Source organism: Euphorbia lathyris, chromosome 5 (assembly GCF_963576675.1).
Source record: "Euphorbia lathyris chromosome 5, ddEupLath1.1, whole genome shotgun sequence".
Classification (NCBI taxonomy): Eukaryota; Viridiplantae; Streptophyta; class Magnoliopsida; order Malpighiales; family Euphorbiaceae; genus Euphorbia; species Euphorbia lathyris.
In genome coordinates, this window is record NC_088914.1 from 45,877,717 (window position 1) to 45,895,805 (window position 18,089).

The following is an 18,089-nucleotide window of genomic DNA, read 5'->3' on the forward strand; positions in this document are numbered from 1 at the left end:
CGCCTTTAATTAAAATTCTATAAAAAAAAACTAATCAATTATTTTCAAAATTAAATTAATTTAATTTGAATTATCAATAAAAAGTATACATTAATTTCAAATATACATTATATAAAAAAAATTTCATAGCATGATATAAAATTACTTAAAAGTAAATATGTCAATTTATTTATTTATCTAAATTATATAAAAATTTCATATCCCGTGCATCGCACGGGTTTTCGGCTAGTATTTACCAATAGTGAAAGTAGAGAGACTCATTAATACTAAATTATTGTCCGTGCAAGAAGGATACCGCGGTCAATGCTGTAAACAGACCTAGCATCATGCCATCAGGGCCGGTGGAGAAGTACGAGAGCGCTTAGATCGAGCTGCGTAATAAAAAATGAATTTAGAAGACACTAAGAGGTGGAGAGAGACTCTCTACGAGACTTTTAGTGATTTGGGAGCCTCTAAGAGGCTGTTGAAGCTGATTTTTAATTCTCCATCTTCAAATTTTAATTTAAGAGCCAAACTAAGAGCCTATTAGAGATGCTCTAATCATGTTGATTTTGACTCCCCGTTTTATTATAAAAGTAAAGAAATAATAATAGAAAAAGTAAAGAAAAAAAAATGATACATGATCATGGGTTTAACAGAAAAAAAAATTGTTTATAGGGCTAAATATTTGTTTTGGCCTTTAAATTATTTATTTATTTACCTCAAGAAAATCGAGAAATTATACTATGTACCAGGCACACCATGACGTGATATGCCATAGCCAATGGAAATAAGACACCTGTTAAAGAAAAAATCCATTTGATAATTAAATTGATATTATCAAATAACTCCATCTTCATCGAAGGATATCTCCGACAACTATCACTTGTAATCTTTCTCCATTTATTTATTTTTATTATTATTTATCTTTCATTAATAAAATAGGGAAGATAAGTAATAACAAAAAAGATGGAGAATGACAAAAAAAACTAGATTTTGTATCTGCTTTTTTTTAAGTTTTAATTGCAAAAAAAATCATGAATTTAAGTTCGATCGATTGATTTGTCAATAGTATTTTTTTACAATCTGTCTCTCTTTGTTCTTTTTTTTCAAAATATGTTCTTGTACCAGAGTTGCAAGTTGGATAGGATTCTTAAAGGGTAAGGGTACCCGCTAATTAAATGGGATGGGTATGGGATACAAAAAGTATACCCGTTAGGGTAATGGGACGGGTACGGGTAATTAAAAAATAAAAGGGTAAGGGTTTGGGAATGACATTATCCGCGGGTACCCTACCCGTTGCCATCCCTAGATAGGAAGAGCATTGACTTTATCTCAACTGAAAATTTTCTTTTTATATTTTAGTTCACCATTAATCTTCTCCAAGTTTTATTTTTTCTTGCCAGTTTTATTTTTTCTTGCCAATGCAAAGGTTTGCGACTGTGATTTTAAGGGGAAAGGATGGTAATTAATTAAGCGAAGGGATGTAAGGAATGAAACTCAGGTAGAGAAGAAAAGTTTCCCACGATGGTTTTAAGGGGAGGGGATGGAAAGAAGAGGAAAGACGTTAGATTTGTTATTGAGAGGAGTTGAAAACGCAAGTGCATAGTAAAAGATTTCAGAATGATAAATGTTTTTTTATAATTTATTAAAAAAAATTAACTAAATGCCATATGTTTTATTTCTATTGGTTGTAGCACACCACGTCAGATTCTGAGGTGGTGTGCTCGGCACATAGTATAATTTAATTTCTGACCTAATATATCAACCGCCCTCTGAACTTGTCTAGAAAGCTTGATTGGCCCCTGAACTTTCAATATGGTTCAAAAGCCCCTAAACTTGCCTAAAGTGTATTTATTTGATCCTCCAACCCATGACTTGCAGATTCAGGAGAGTGAGTGTTGCCCACGCTCTTGTTGAAAAGTCAAATAGTTAAAGTGTTGTTGCCACGTCTAATTAGTGTGCCATGTAGGAAAATAAAAAAATATTTGGTGAAAAAAAAGTAAATTATGGAAAAGCGATTCAAATCCTAAAAGGAAGAAAAGAGTAAAAACCCTAAAACCCCCAAATCGATTCATCTTGCCATAATCTCTCATTCAAACACGCAATCTGTAAACCCCATTTCATTTCTTCAATCAGAAACAAAAAAGTAAAACCCAATTCCTTTCTTTGATCAGAAACAAAGAAGAAGAAAAATTGCAAAATGAAGAAAGGAAACGAACAAGTAAAGTGCAGAACTAAACATATCAATAAAACCAAGAAGGAAAACAAAGAACCAAGAAAAAGAAGGAAAAAAAGAAACGTAGAAGGAAAAAGGGAAGCTGTAATTGGCTATTTCACATGGAATCCCCACTTCCAGGTAAGGTATCAAATTGTTTTAAGTTTTTCAGCTTTTCTACTATGTTTTATTCTTTGTTTTGGTTGCCTAAATTAGTTCACTGAGTTTATAGCCTGAGTTTATATATGGATATAGTTGAATCATAAGGGGACTATGTGTAAAATGGTTATTAGTTATGCAAACTGGGGGCATTTTTGTCTTGAGATTCTCTTTTACATTGGAAAAGGTCTTACTATCTTTTGTCATTACATGTCTTGGGATTCTCTTTAGCTTTTGTAGGCATTTGTTTATCAATATGTTTGGTTTTCAGCTTTAGCTTTGCTTTCTTTACTTTATTTGTTATAAAAACAGTAAAGACATGACACATGATTGTTATATTGTTGTTGTGAAAGCAAAATAGTAAAGGGTTATCAAAACAGAATAGACCAGACACATTATTGTTATATTGTTTTTATCATTATATTGTTATTATTGTAATATTATCATTTTCATTTTTAGTACTTGAAACATTGTTTAATACTTCACAATTTCTAAGGGCAACTAAATATTTTGTTTTTTAGTTCAAATATCATTCCATATCAAATGGCACCATGGAGGGAAGTTAAAGGAGGATGGAATGTTAGAGAAATATGTTGGGGGCATTGAAGAAGTTGAAAAAAATGTAGATGCAGATAAGATCAGCCGTTTAGATCTTCTTTGGAAGATACGAGAAGCGTTTAAATATCAGTTTTGCGGTCCTCTGTATTACCAACCTAGAGGTACAGGTGATTTTGTTGAAATAGTTAATGATGGGGTGGTTATGGACATGTTGAAGGGTATAAATAATGAGAATATTGTGGATGTATATGTGGACTATGTGAGTGGAACCCACCAGGCTGATGTTGCATGCAATAGTACTACTCTGGAAAGTGTTGCAAATATGGTTATTTATGGCCAATCAGATTCATTCAATACAAACTTGTCCATTATTGAAGAAGATATACCAATTGAGGGGAATAGAAATGAAGAGAATACATGTTATGCTAACATAGATGAGGGAAATGAGTCAGCTCATCACTCTGATAATGACAATGATGATAAATCTGATTCTGATACATTAGAAGATGAGTTAAATGGAGCAGACCTTGATGGCGCCGAAGGTACTGATAACGACGAAGAGGTAGAACAGATTAAACAGACAGTTTCAAGTTACAGGAGGGAAAGATCTAAGAGAAATAGAGGAATTCAACAGAACGAAATTGAATTGAGGGTAGTTGGAAATGATATTGGATTCTAGGATTGGTTGAAAGAAGGTAACAGATATGCTGGACTGTTGGGGGCGATGAAGATTACATAGGGAGCTCTGATGTAGACAGTTTTGCTACATCAGATGAAGGTGGTGATGATATTGAAGAAGAAGAAAGAACTAGAAAGAGAAAGACAAGGATCCACTATGATCCTAATTGTGAGGAGACTTTATGGGAATTACAGATGGTATTTGAGAATGTGCATCAATTTAGAGAAGCAATTTGCAACTATGCTGTGAGGAAAGGTGTGCAGTTGACAATAAGACCAAACGATAGTGATAGAGTTAGGGCTAGGTGTATCAAAACATGTGGATGGCATCTTTTTGGCAGTTTAGAGAAAATATCACATAATTTTATCATCAAGACCTACTTTCCAGTGCACACTTGTTACAAGACGAACACCAACAGACACTGCAGTACAAAATTTCTGTCAAAGTACTTCAAGGATAAGGTTATTGAAAATCCAGGGATAAGGGTATGTCAGTTGCAAGATTTAGTGAAAACGAAGCTTGAGATATACGTAGGTAGGACAGCTTGCAGGAAAGCAAAGAATAAAATTTTGGAGGAGTTGATGGGTGATTACAAGATAGAATTTGCAAGATTGTACGACTATAGAGACGAAATTTTAAGGTCCAATCCAGGCAGTACATGTGTAGTCCATGTGGACACCAAAGGGATACCTCCAACATTAATATTTAGAGGTATTTACATGTGTTTTAATGCACTAAAAAAAGGATTCAAGGAGGGATGCAGAAGATGTATAGGGTTGGATGGGAATTCCCTAAAGGGAATATGCAAAGGGCAAATGTTGGTTGCAGTAACAAAGGATGGAAACCATCAAATGTATCCAATTGCTTGGGCAGTGGTGGACTCCGAGACAAAACACACATGGACATGGTTTATCAAATTGTTGCAAGCAGATTTGGACCTATCTTTTGGTGATGGATACACTGTTGTGACTGATATGCAGAAGGTGTGCTCACAGTTTCCCTATTTTTATTTATCCTATTACTTTACTATTATGTTAGTTTAATGTTGTATTGGTTTGTACAGTTTCCAACTTCTAGCTGTGTGTTGTAGCTTCTCTGCTTTTTTTTATATATAATTGTTGGTTTATACTTTACTGTTGTATTGTTTTTTTACAATTCTTGGTTTAAACCAATTTACTACCTTTTTTTTATTATTGTAGGGCATGGTGTACATCGGTTTGCTGTATAAAGTTATACAGCAAATTGGTGGTTACCAGTTTGCTGCAAACTGGTATAAACCAGTTTAATGCAAACTGGTATAAGCTAGTTTGCAGCAAACTGGTATAAATAGTTTACTACAAACTGGTTTATACCAGTTTACAGCAGCAAACTATTTGATGCTGCAGCAACCTGGTATAAACCAGTTTGCAAGTTTGCTGTTGCTGCAAACTGGTTTATACCAGTTTTCTGCAGCACCAGCAGCAGCAAACTGGTTAGTTTGTTGTTGCTGCAAACTGGTATAAACCAGTTTGATGCAACAACAAACTAACCAGTTTGCTGCTGTTGCTCCAAACTGGTATAAACCAGTTTGCATTATTGAAATAGAAATATTAATATAGGAATAAAAAATAAAAAGAAAAATTAGAAATAAATATTAATAAACCAGTTTAATGCAAACTGGTTTATACCAGTTTGTGGTTTATATCAGTAACCATTTTTATTGTTAAACTTGTATGAAGAGGTTCAATTATTGTTGTTAAACATTTTGTGTGATTTTATAGGGTTTAATTCCTGCTGTTGAAGAGGTTCTTCCAAATGCGGAACACAGAATGTGTGCAAGACATGTTCTAGCAAATTGGTCAAAAAAATGGAGGGGTGTAGAACGTAGAGCTTGTTTTTGGAGATGTTCAAAATCCACTTTTAAAGCTGAGTTGAAGGATAATTTGACAGCGTTAAGCAAGTTGGGTACAAATATTGTTGAGGAGCTTTTGTGCTACAATAAGGAAACTTGATGTTGGGCTTATTTGTCAATGACACCTAATATGTCTGAAACATTCAATGGGTGGATACTGAAAGCGAGACACAAGACTGTAGTTACACTATTGGAAGAGGTTAGACTATAAATGATGAACATGATAGTAGATATGAGAGAGTTTCTGGAGGAAAAGTGGACTACTGACATATCACCAATGGCTATGGATGTTTTGAAGAAAAATACTTCACGTGCAATGAAATGTAGCATAACATGGAACGGAGAGTCTGGTTTTGAGGTTGTAGAATGAGCATACAAACATGTCGTTGATTTGAAGAATGAATGTTGCTCTTGTAGATCTTGGGGCCTTAAAGGATTTCCTTGTCCACATGCTATTGTTGCATTGCATAGGCAAGGAAAAGACCCTCAAAATTTTGTTGCTCATTGGTACCACAAGGAAACCTATGTGAAAGCTTATGCAACTTGTATTCAACCTCTTCTTAATATGAAGATGTGGCCAGAGTCTACAAATCCACATATTGAACCTCCTGAGGTTAAGAGACTACCTGGTAGACCTAAGAAAAATAGACGCAAATCAAAGGATGAGCCAAGGAAGGTTGGTAAATATTCATGCAAGGGAACATTGATGACTTGTTCATTTTGCAAGAACGAGGGGCATAATAAAAAAGGTTGTCAATTGAGAAAGGTAATGAATTACTAACCAACTAAGATTGTAATTTTGTCATTAGTTTATCTTTTGACTTGTGGATTTTTTTTTCGTACATGGGTCTAGTTTACAGCGTAGTGAACTACCAATTAACAGGTCTACTACTGCTACCACACAAGCAAAAAATATGGTAATCATACTTATTGCTATCAATCTAACCTAGTGAACTGCCAATTCATTATTTATATCAGAATTGGTTCTTATTTGTAGGGGAGAACAGTAAAATCAAAGGAAAGAAATGAAATCAATAAAGAATATGCGTATAAGAGGCCGAGGTCGGGGTATGAGATTCTAATATCAGAGAGGACAGGTTTTACAATTGAGCAAGTAAGAACTACCTTTATAATAAATTTTTAATTTGCTTTAATTATATAATAATGTTGTTCAGTTTTGGTTGTGTTTAATAGTATGGTACACCAGGAGGAACATTTGTTACAACTGGAGCAAGGAACGTTAAAAATTCTACTCAAGTGACAAGAGATATTGGATTTCAGCCACCAAAGCTTAAGTGGAAAGGAAAAAAGGCAATGTCTTCACAGCAATTGCAGTAAGAAAGAGCAAACAGGCAAATGCAACCTGCAAGTCAATCTACAAATGCAGCAACAAGACAACATGTTACTTCAAGTCAACCTCTAGAAAGAGAACCTATATCAGCAAATCGTCCAACTTCCAAGACCAACTCACAACCTACAGTTGTGAGGTGGTTTAATTCATAATACTGTTGTGTAGCCATAATTGCATCATTTGTCATTTTGGACACAAGGCTATTGTGGTTTTGGAATGATGCAATTAGTATCTAAAACATTAACTTACAGAGTTTTTGATGAATTTTGGTTAGTTTACGCTTTTGTGATGTTTAAGAATTTTAGATACAGTAATGATTTTGTTATGAAAGATTGAATTTTGGATGTACTGGTGTGATTTTCATTGTGCCATATTGTTGTAATTTTCATTGTGCTAGATTTTCATATTGTGGCAAATGGTTGCTGCGGATTTGCATTTTGTGCCATATTTTCAATTTACAAACCAACTCGTACAAAGTCAGTGAAAATTAGCATTTTTTTAAACAAACTCATAAAGACAAAATGTACTTTGGAACACAATATTTGCACAAAGTTTGTTACTCATCAACAAACCATCATAATAACAACAACACAAAAGAAACTAAATTTGGAACCATTTTTTTTTTTGTAAACTTAGAGCTAAAAAATTACATGAGCAAAATGCCACAAATCAAGCCTCTCCTTATTACATAAGCAAAACAAGAATGCCACAAATTACACAAAATTCCTTCTAACTAGTTATCCTGTTGTAAAATGAAAACCAAATTTCAAGCTCCAACCCAGTGAATTGGTGCACCTCATGCTTCTTCTTTTATCAGAGAAACTTCTAGCAAATTTCACTAAATGGAAAGGAGTGGCTCTGTTTGTGCCTTGCTATCTGATATTGAAAATGAGAGCTTGGGTTCCATGAACTTTGAAGGTGGTAGACGAATTAAACTTTAAAGCTAGTCCCTGTTGATGAATTTCTTCTGATTCCAAAAGGTTCACGCCCTGGTGGTAGACCAATTGAACTTTTCAATCCTGTTGATGAATTTTGAAGAAGAAAAAGACCATATTCAGACGAATTTTGAAGAAGAAGAAGACCATATTCAGACGACGGAGAAATTCAATCATGAAAATAAATGCAAACAATCCTTACCTTTTTGTAGTTGATGATTATGATACTTCAGAGATTAAGAGAAGAGATTTAGGGATTCACATAAGAAGAGATTTAGGGATTCAAATTTATGATTTATGGGTTGGAAAGGATTTTAGGCTTGTGGAAGAAAGGAAAAAAAATCGAAGAAGAAGAAGTTCTTGCGCCCTGGTTTGTACATGCGTTTCGCGCGCAATGTGGATTTTACGCTTTCTGGAAGAAAGGGAAAAAAATTCGAAGAAGAAGAAGTTCACGCCCTGGTTTGTATCTGTGTTTCACGTGCAGTGCCATATCAGACCGGAGGATCAAATAAGTACACTTTAGGCAAGTTTAGGGGCTTTTGAACCATATTAAAATTTCAGGGGTCAATCAACCTTTTTGACAAGTTTAGCACTTTAATTTCTTGAAGAGAATGATAAAATAACCCTAGTCCTTAAATCGTGCAGCTCCAGCCACCAGCTCTCCCCTCTTTCAGTCATTTAGTTCCTTTCTTAATCGCCGTCGTTACCGCATCGCTGTTTATCGCGACCAATTTTCTACCTTATCCAGTTCACTTCTCCCACTCGACTCGCTAATACCATTACGTTTTTCAGATATCACACAGAATACTATGGGGAAGAAGAGAAAGCATAGTGAAATACAGATGGCGGCGGCTTCAACTCTTGAACGGAAAGACGAAAGTGCTCTTGAGAGACCTCAGAGGACACTATTTGGTTGGAAAAACAAGGATGAGGTGAAAGCAAGTGAACATCGGGGTTTTAGGAACAGAGAGAAGGTTTTGGTTACTTGCTCTCGCCGTATCAATTACAGGTTTTTTCTTGCTTTTTTTCTGGGGTTATTGAAATGCACTTCTCTTATTTATTTATTAATTTGTGTGTAGGTATCGGCACTTGATGTTGAATGTGGTATCACTTTTGCCTCATTGTAAGAAGGATAACAAGGTTGAGGCCAAAAGCAGTAAAGGAATGGCACTTAATGAATTGGTTGAGTTGAAGAGTTGTTCTTCTTGTTTATTTTTTGAGGTGAATTTTAGTTTAAGTTATCTCAAGTTTTTTATTTATTTATTTATTTATGCTTTGTTGTTATTGCAATGTTTTAACTTGATTCTGAAAATAATTACTTTTTTTGGGCTGATATTTGTGCTCATTACATATGGATGAATTGTGTTCTTTAATTATCTTCTAACCTGTAATAAAGATTCACTGTTTTCCTTCTCTTCTTTGCAGTGCAGGAAACACAAAGATCTTTATTTATGGATGGCCAAGTGCCCTAGTGGTCCGTCGGTCAAATTTTTAGTCAATGCTGGTAGCTTTCTCCACTAGGCATTAACTCTATTCGTTTGTAGTTATTTGTAATATGCAGATTAATCTAGTTTGTTGACATGTTTAGTTCTTTTTCTTTTGTGAATCTGTTTTGCTTATTTCAGTCCACACAATGGAAGAACTGAAGCTAACTGGAAATCATTTAAAAGGTTCACGACCAATCTTGAGTTTCTCGGCTAATTTTGATAAAGATGCCCGTTGGAATCTGTTAAAGGAAATGCTTATGCAGGTACTTTTGGCTTCCTCTCGTTATGTAGTGTCTACAATATTTCTTTTAGCATGTCACGAGAACAACTGAATTTCTTTTTATGTGCCTTAAGGATTTCCTAAGTATTTTATTTGTTATAAAACTACAATGGGGGGGGTGCTTGATGAGGTGTAAGGTGCTTGGAAGAGTGCCTTGCAGGTTGCTTAGTTTTTTTATGGCAATGTTGCCACTTTTTGGCACCCCTTCGTACCCTTACTTTTTCTTTTTTTAATATAAAAAATATAGTTGTTTACTATTGGTGCAATTTTATGTCAATATTGATTAGAATAAATTATACATAAAATAATGATTTGTGGGACCATGGTGTCATCTTTTGTAGTTGCTTGGCATTGGAGCATTTTTTAAAAAAAGTTGCCAAAAAGTGATGTGGATGAGAGAGAAAATAAAATATTATATTTTTGGATGATGTGTTAAGTTTTGGCAACTTGTGAAGTTGCTTGCATTGAAGATGCTCTTAGTAACTTAATTAGGCTGCAGTTACAGGCTCCTATGTACTATTTATGTTGAAAAAAAACGACGACAAGCAAGTATTTTCACTCAGACGATCAGTTCAAGAAATCAAAGGGTTCTCACTGAACAAGCCCTTGCTTTAGACTTCATAGTTTCTAAAGGAAGAGGAACAAAAAACAAATGAAATAATTTTCACCATCCCATAACTAGTTCCTAGGCACATAACAACTAGGTAATGTTCCAGCAGCAGCCCTTAATGCTATTAATATGTGCCTATGGCTATGAGTCCTAAGCTCTTGGTATTTGTCCTGATTATTAAATTTGTATTAAAACCAAGTATCGTGTCCCATGTCCCGGCCGTGTCACCGCCGAGTCCCATCCGAGTCCCATTTCCCGGCCGTGTCACCGCCGAGTCCCATCCGAGTCCCATGTCCCGGCCGTGTCACCGCCGAGTCCCATCCGAGTCCCATGTCCCGGCCGTGTCACCGCCGAGTCTGGTCGAGTCCCCTGCGAGTCCGACACGGCCACGGCGACCCCGATCCGTGCTTCATAGAGTAATTGTATTAGACAGAGGGTACAGATACAGGCCCATATCTACTGTTTATGTTGAGAAACTAAAATGGATGACAAGCAAGTAATTTCAGACCATTAGTTCAAGAGAAGGGTGTTCTCTCAACAAGCCCTTGCTTTCTGACATCATAGGTTCCAATTGAAGAACAGCAAAAAAATGAATAAATGTCACTGTCCCTTAACTAGAACCAAGGCATATAACAGGAATCATTAGGAAATTTATTGAAGGCTTTCTTAAGTGATGCTGTACCTTTATTTGCTAGGTGATATTTAAACTGGCAATTAGTTTGTTGCGAGGAATATCTTGACATTAAGTTCTTTTCAAGATTTTTAAATTCAACTACAGCTTCTGCTGCACTCTCCGTGATGGTTTTGGTGGTTTACATGGGTATACATTAGATGGGCACTTTGGAAGTTTTCGAGACAATACTCCACAGATTGATTCTTTTATTTCTTTTGCTCAGATATTTGGAACACCAAAGGAGCACCGGAAATCTAAGCCCTATTATGATCACGTTTTTGTTTTCTCCATTATTGATGATCATATATGGTTCCGTAATTACCAGGTAAATTTGATATTGTTTAGACTTTTTTGGTGTAATGTCCTTGGTACATCCTTGAACGCTAAGATTTTGGTATGCTCTTTTTCTGTTGCATGATTTTGTTCTACAATGAGAGATTATATGTTTGAATTAATTAGAAGTGGAAGCGACAGAGTCTTATTATAAGAGGAAGAAGTTTAGTAGCACAAAACACAGAGAATGAATTCAAACAGAAACAAAGCAGCCAAGGGGAATTCGAATTCAACAGGAGTGATGAATTTGGAGAGTCTTGATCAGGAACAGAACTTAGGATTTAATATTCAACTTTAGCTTTCTAACATGAGGTTTATTTTGCATTTTAAATTTTATTTATGCTTAAGAATATTGCCATGATTTAGTATTCATTGCATTTTTATGTTAGTTTTATAGTTTTTGTTTTTGTAAGTGCCCTTTGTCTCGCCATGGCGTGCGCCATCGCGGTGCGCCATGTGCCAAGGCTCCAGGACCCCTAGCACCTTAGTGCGCCATGCACTTTTAATAACTATGATTGTAGCATCTCATATAGGCTATATCAATTCTATTGGAAACTAACTGTCTACTGCATCTTATGCAATTATATTCCCCAATCATGGATTCCCAGATTTTTTTAGTGTACAAAAGATGGGAGTGAGACTTAAAAACTTAGAAGCCCAATACTTAGCATGCTGTTCCCCCCACCCCAAATGAAAAAATGAAGAGAAAATGGCTATGTACATAGAATTGGAACCAAAATTAGTGAATACTGAAATAACTATCTAAATAAACTATACAAAAATAAAGAGATTGAATTAGACAACACAATTGAAGTATTACAACTGGCATGAAAAGAAAAGAAACATAAAAATTTCTTATCAATTTTTATCATAAAAAAGGAAAGTTAAAAAACAAATAGAGGTGAATATAGATTAGGTGAAATTTTGAGATCATTCCTTGTCAGTATTCATTCTGATAGTTAAACTCTGGGTAGATATTTTAGCCCAATCTGTTTGTAGAGAAATTACTTTTGCATTGAAACTTTAAACTCTGTTGAATAGAGGCTGATACAATATTTATCAGATTAAAACAGGGAATATAAACAGCATTTTGTATGATAATGAAATATCTTATGGAAAGTAAATTAGAAGGAGAATACATAAGAGTATTTTCATCTTTTAGCTAGGATATATATATATATATATATATATATATATATATATATATATATATATATATATATATATAACCCTTCAGTGTTACATAAGGGATCTTGACCCACCTACACACTCGTATACATTTACTTGTATAAGGAGAATGTCATACCATTTGAATATAACATCCTTTTGAGATGGCATTGTTGCATCTGTTTAGCAGTATTGCCACAAACGTTCATGCATATATGATGCCAGAAATACCTTCAGAATCTTTTTCAGTTGAAGTTATGGTCATCATGATGATGTTAATGTAATTTGATGATTTTGGTCATCCCCTATGATAACCATTTTAGGCAGAGATGCAATTAACAACTAGTATAATCACGTTGCATGTATTTGCTGATCTTTTGGTGGTAAATTATTTTCAATAATTTTTTATGAGTACATTTGCTAATATTGCGATGGTATCTTATGCTGACTTGGTGGTAAAAAGAACTTTTAGACTGGTGCTGGTGGTTTATCAAAATAGAAAGATGTGGATTACTGGACTTGTTTTCCTATTGCTGATTGAACTTTGGAAGAGAGTATAATGGTGTGCATCTGCAATGTCTGTTAGCTTCTAATTTGTTATGTTACTCTTCATCTTTTTCTGCAATTTGTCAACGTTTTTACACTTTTTGTTTTAGTTGTGGAAGTTCATAACTCAATGTCATCATCTTCTTTAATATAGATATCTGTTCCTCATAATGAATCGGACAAATTGGCACGAGGTGGACTGGATAAAATGACTCTTATTGAGGTTTGTGTTGAAGAAGTTTTTTGAATTGTAACTTGCAGCTATACACTTATGATCATCACTAATTTGATAATACGGTCCAATTCAGGTTGGTCCAAGATTTTGTTTAAACCCTATCAAGATATTTGGTGGCAGCTTTGGAGGTCCAACGTTGTATGAGAATCCGCTCTACGTATCACCTAACCAGGTTTGAGTTGCCTTATTCTTTGTCTATGGCGTGTTTGAGTATAACCCCATATGAAGTTTTGGTGTTAGGTAATTTTGCAAATGATTAGGCAAATATTAAGCCTGATGTTATTTCCAGATTCGAGCAATGGAGAAGAGGCAAAAGGTAGGGAAATTTGCAATGAAAGTGAAAGCCAAGACAAGGAGGAAAATGCACGAGCAATCAAACGCATTGGTACCTGATGAATTGGCAGACATTTGGAAGGAATGATTTTTGTTGTTTAATTCAATCAAATTTTGGTAAGTTTACTTATATCCCTGGCGAAGTCAGCCAATTTTGGAGTTTGTCATGTATCTTTCATATGTCAAAATGAACAACATGGGTTAGCTGCTTCTTCTATGCATTGCATTGTGGGCTCATGCTTATCCAATATCATTGTGGGCTTATGCTACTTTGTATCATTTCTATTTTAGTGTATCTTTATATTTGAGGTAAAGATCTTGGGACTTTCTCTTTCTAGTGTATTTTTTTTTTCACATATATAGTTTTACAAGTAATATATAACTTGATAATATGCAGTTGCAATGGATAGAATATAGGGATTTCCAAAAGAGAAATAAGAAATAACTATTAAAATAGTACACAATTTTCAAAATTAATTCAGCCCTAGACAAATTCATGGGTTGGGTTAGATTAGGATACTGGATCAGCCCTCAAAGTACAAAAAACTTTTTCATTTTAGAGGTGCCTATTGATTTAGTTAAATGCACTCAAGAAAGGGAAAAAAGGGATTATTCTTTGTCTTAAACACGAACAACAGTTGCCAAAAAAATAAGGAAACTTAACCGTATGTTACTAATCTCCTCACCTATTTGTCTCTAATCTACTCCTCAAGCTAGCTCTGATTCACCGGCAGACTCGGGAGGAGCTCTACTTCTCCTCAAGCTAGCTCTGGTCCAGAGACCGACCAGAGACCGATTCAAGAGCAGCTAATGGTGATGCACCTATAGCTGTTGCTGCCACCTTTAGAGCATTTCCAATAAAGGGTGCTTAAAAGAGTGTCAGCTGATTGGCATTGGGTTTGGTAACTTTTAAAGAGTGTCTATATTGGAGTGATGATTGTTGCCAAGAAAGTTGCCAAGAGGTTGCCACTTTTTGGTAATTTTGAAGCAAGGTTGCCAAACTTTTTTTAATATAAAAAAAAGTGATTTATTTAAATATTATTGATGCACCTTTTTGATTAATTTTTCTCATTTCACATTAATAATATTTATAATTAAAATAAATTATATATTAAGGGGGCGTTTGGTTCACAAGGGGTAAGGGAAAAGGAATCAAGAAAGGGAAATTGAAGGAAAGGAAATGAATAATCATTAATTCCCCTATGTGTTTGGATATGTTTAGCAAAGGGAATGAGGTAAAGGGAATCCAATTCCCTAGAGGGCATAAGGTAATGATTTAACCTAAAGTGGGGTAATGGCTTAACCTAAAGTGGGTAAAGAGAATGTGTTTTTTTGTAAACAAACAAGAACAAAGGGAATGAAACCCTTCCATTCCCATTTCTAAAGACCACAAACCAAACGCCCCCTAAGTAAATGTTTTGTGGGGTCATTGTGGCAACTTTTAAGGTTGCTTACTATTGGAGCATTTTTAAACAAAAGTTGACAAGAGTGATGTGAATTATTAAATTAATAAAATATTATATTTTAGTATGATGTGTTAAGTTTTGGCACTCTTTGAAGCAACCTCTATCGGAGATGCTCTTAGGAATTAAGAGGTGTTTGTTTTAGCATTTTCGAGCAGCGTTTATCGTCTCAAATTGTAGAAAATATAGTGTTTCATTAGGTTCATATAATAATTGCTTTTAGCTTTTGATTAGGAATCTGGGCCAAGCCCAGGGCAAAAGGGCCCAACCTACCAGCCTTGGAAACCACAGACTTATCGGACCTCTAAGAATCCCTATATAAACCCCCCAAGAGGTCCTATAACGGTACATTAACTCTCTCTCTATCTACTTGCACTAATAGCACCTCGATTATACTCCTTCTAACTTGATCGTAGGAGATTTCTCAGGGACCGTTTCCAGCGCAGGGACGTCTAACACTGAAGGGACACCTTGGAAATACTCAAAATGTTACTGTTCAGTTCCATCCCTAATTATTTGGTGCGATGAGCGTGGACTACAAGTAACTTCAGATTTCGAAACAATGGAGAACCCATCAGAGACTACACCACTGAAGGAGATGTTGCTCAGCGAAGCCAGTACCGCAACCACCGAGCATCGGGCAGCCCCCGCTATCCCAATCACCCCGATAAATTTGGGTCCTCTGATGGAGGAAGTCGACCCAGCGGAGGAAGAGACATATAACACATCGCAGCTGCTCAGCGCGATTCGAAGCTTCCAAACGATTCTAGCAATTCAAACCGCAGCCCTGATGAAGATCATAGAGCAACAAAGGAGCTTGCAAGACGAGAACGCCAAAATCTGGCAATACCTGAAAGAAACCACCGGTCCTATGACCCCAAGAGCCGACGGAGGAAGAGTTGAAACAACGATCGCACCAATACAGGCGTCACCTGTCATCAGAGAGGCGCCCCATCCACACTAGGAGCCCGAACCACTAGAGCCGAGCTCACGGTCCAGTTGGACATCGAGGAACTGTTGGAATCCAAAATTCAGCGCTTTCTTGACAATAGAGCCTTGGGTGAGGTAATGGGAGGCAACGTAACAACCAGTAAAACCCCGTTAATACAGCGAATCATTGAAACCCGTTTTCCGCGAGAATGGAAAGCTTTTCGGCTTGCTCAGTACACAGGAATCGAGGATCCGAACGACCACGTGGCCTCATTCATGAGCACTATAAACCTCTATTCAAAAGATGAAGACATAATGTGCAAGGTTTTCCCATCACGCTATCAGGAAGTGCACATGAATGGTACCGAGGTCTCCCACCAGAATCCATTGACTCATTTGACCTCCTCAAGGACCTTTTCCTTTTAAGGTTCGCCGCGGCGGCAAAAGTCAGAAAAATTAGCTCCGACCTCAACGGCCTTAAACAACGAACAACGGAGCCAGTCCGGAATTTCCTATCCAGATTACATCACATGGCTTCGCAAGTTAAGGGCCTCAATCTCGAGGTTGCTCATGACGCATTGGCAAAGGGTACTTCTCGCGAGCCTCTGAAACAAAAGTGTTTACGAAAAATGCCTAGATCGTTTGAAGAGCTAATGACCATGGCACAGTCCTTAGTGCGGTACGAGGGCTACAACCGCCCCCGGGCTATGCAGAATCAGAGAAAGACAAGGCGAAAGGAGAGGCCAAGAGAGAGGAGAAGGGAAAAACGCCGACCGAGTCCCGCGATCAGGGCAAGGGGCGAAGGGATGAAGTTCCTACACCATATCGCCCACGCGGAGAATCGGACTTCCTTGACGGAGGAAGAGACAGAAGAAACGATAGAGCTCACGGAAAGGAGGTACATTACACCTCGCAGCCGAGCCCAAGGAGATCCGGACACCAACTATTACCTGCCGACAAAGGCAAATCCCGACTCGACAAAGAACATTACTGCAAATACCATAAATCCTTCAGACACCACAGAGAAATGCCATCAGTTGCAAAAGGAGATTGACAAAATCATGGAGCAAGGGCATAATTTTAAAATAAAAATTGAAGACAATATATTTCAACTATCTCCAAATTTTGTATCCAATGTTTCGTTATTTTGTAGTGAATGACCAATATGTTAATATTGACAAAAGATATGGATCTTATGACGTGTTTTTCAAAATAGGGGGACTAAAGAGTGTGTTAGATAAAAAAAAAAAGAGGAAACTAATAAATTATATACCTTTTTATAAATAAAATTTATTAGATCTAACCTTTTTAGAATTCCAACTTAGGAAGATTTTAATAAGCATAAATTTAACGGTAATTTTAATCACTATATGATTTTAATAAGTATAGATCTGTGACTATATTTATATGGTTAGTAACTGAACAGTTAAACATCACTTGATATATATAAATATAGTCTATAACTTATCACACCTTATGTTATATTTGAGATATTGTTAATATAAATCATAAATTAGATAGAAAAAAACAATCATCTATTTTTTTTTCCAACCACAAACTTAATTTGTATGTTATACAAACCATGTTAGAATGAATATTCTTATAAACATGTGAATAGTTTTTTAAGATTCAAATGATTTTTTGATTGATTTTTGTTGATATATATATATATATTTTTTTTTTTTTGAAGAGTTTTGATATTACTAAAAATAAGTTGTAACAAATGTTGGAAAAATTTTGCAACAAAATAACAGTGGATCTAAAACAAGAGATGCATTTAACGACAAGTGAAACCACAAGCTCTAGGTAAATCCATTGATTTGTTCTTCTTTTTTGAGTTCGTTATATAATACTCCATCTGTTTCACAATACATGTCTTTTAAGGTTAATACATAATAATTAAGAAAACAATTAATTTTAACTAAAAGACTTTTTTTTTGAATAAAACATAACTTATTATTAACTTAAATCAGAAGAGAGAACATCAAGTATAAGCGATGGTGGACAAGCCCACTCACCACGAACAGAACTAGAAGTAACAGCCTTAGCAAGACTATGGGCTGCTAAATTCGCTGATCGTTTCACAAAAGAGATAGAACAAGTATTCAAATCTCGTAATAAATCACAACACTCACAAATAACATCAGACAAATATGATAATTGAATGTTTTGATGTTGAATATCCCGAACCACCGCCAAACAATCAGATTGAAATTCGACGTGTCCTAGATTGAAATCCTTGACCCATGATAACGCTTCGCG

At 35.7% G+C, this 18,089-nt stretch overlaps 2 protein-coding genes and 1 long non-coding RNA gene across 6 annotated transcripts; 2 read left to right on the plus strand and 1 right to left on the minus strand.

Annotated features, from left to right (window-relative positions):
• The first annotated feature begins 1,987 nt into the window (after positions 1 to 1,987).
• Positions 1,988 to 7,239, plus strand: LOC136231271 (uncharacterized). 4 transcript variants are annotated; one of them, XM_066020595.1, is made up of 6 exons: positions 1,988 to 2,338; positions 2,878 to 4,576; positions 5,354 to 6,250; positions 6,338 to 6,401; positions 6,482 to 6,598; positions 6,679 to 7,239. In XM_066020595.1, the coding sequence occupies exons 2-3, from the start codon at positions 3,788 to 3,790 to the stop codon at positions 5,582 to 5,584; spliced, it is 1,020 nt and encodes a 339-aa protein (XP_065876667.1). In that variant the 5' UTR covers positions 1,988 to 2,338; positions 2,878 to 3,787; the 3' UTR covers positions 5,585 to 6,250; positions 6,338 to 6,401; positions 6,482 to 6,598; positions 6,679 to 7,239. The 4 variants fall into 3 exon arrangements, with proteins under 4 accessions (XP_065876668.1, XP_065876667.1, XP_065876670.1 ...); XM_066020596.1 differs by having other exon boundaries at positions 6,660 to 7,239; XM_066020597.1 differs by having other exon boundaries at positions 6,692 to 7,239.
• A 197-nt stretch (positions 7,240 to 7,436) lies between these two features.
• On the minus strand, positions 7,437 to 8,109 carry LOC136230618 (uncharacterized). Its single transcript, XR_010689475.1, has 2 exons — positions 7,973 to 8,109; positions 7,437 to 7,854 (listed from the first exon to the last, which is right to left on the minus strand). It is a non-coding gene; the product is annotated as an uncharacterized lncRNA (long non-coding RNA).
• A 470-nt stretch (positions 8,110 to 8,579) lies between these two features.
• LOC136230617 (ribosome biogenesis protein BRX1 homolog 2-like) lies at positions 8,580 to 13,770 on the plus strand. Its single transcript, XM_066019746.1, has 8 exons — positions 8,580 to 8,779; positions 8,850 to 8,991; positions 9,196 to 9,274; positions 9,396 to 9,520; positions 11,044 to 11,145; positions 13,021 to 13,089; positions 13,175 to 13,273; positions 13,391 to 13,770. The coding sequence occupies exons 1-8, from the start codon at positions 8,580 to 8,582 to the stop codon at positions 13,520 to 13,522; spliced, it is 948 nt and encodes a 315-aa protein (XP_065875818.1). The 3' UTR covers positions 13,523 to 13,770.
• The last annotated feature ends 4,319 nt before the right edge of the window (positions 13,771 to 18,089 follow it).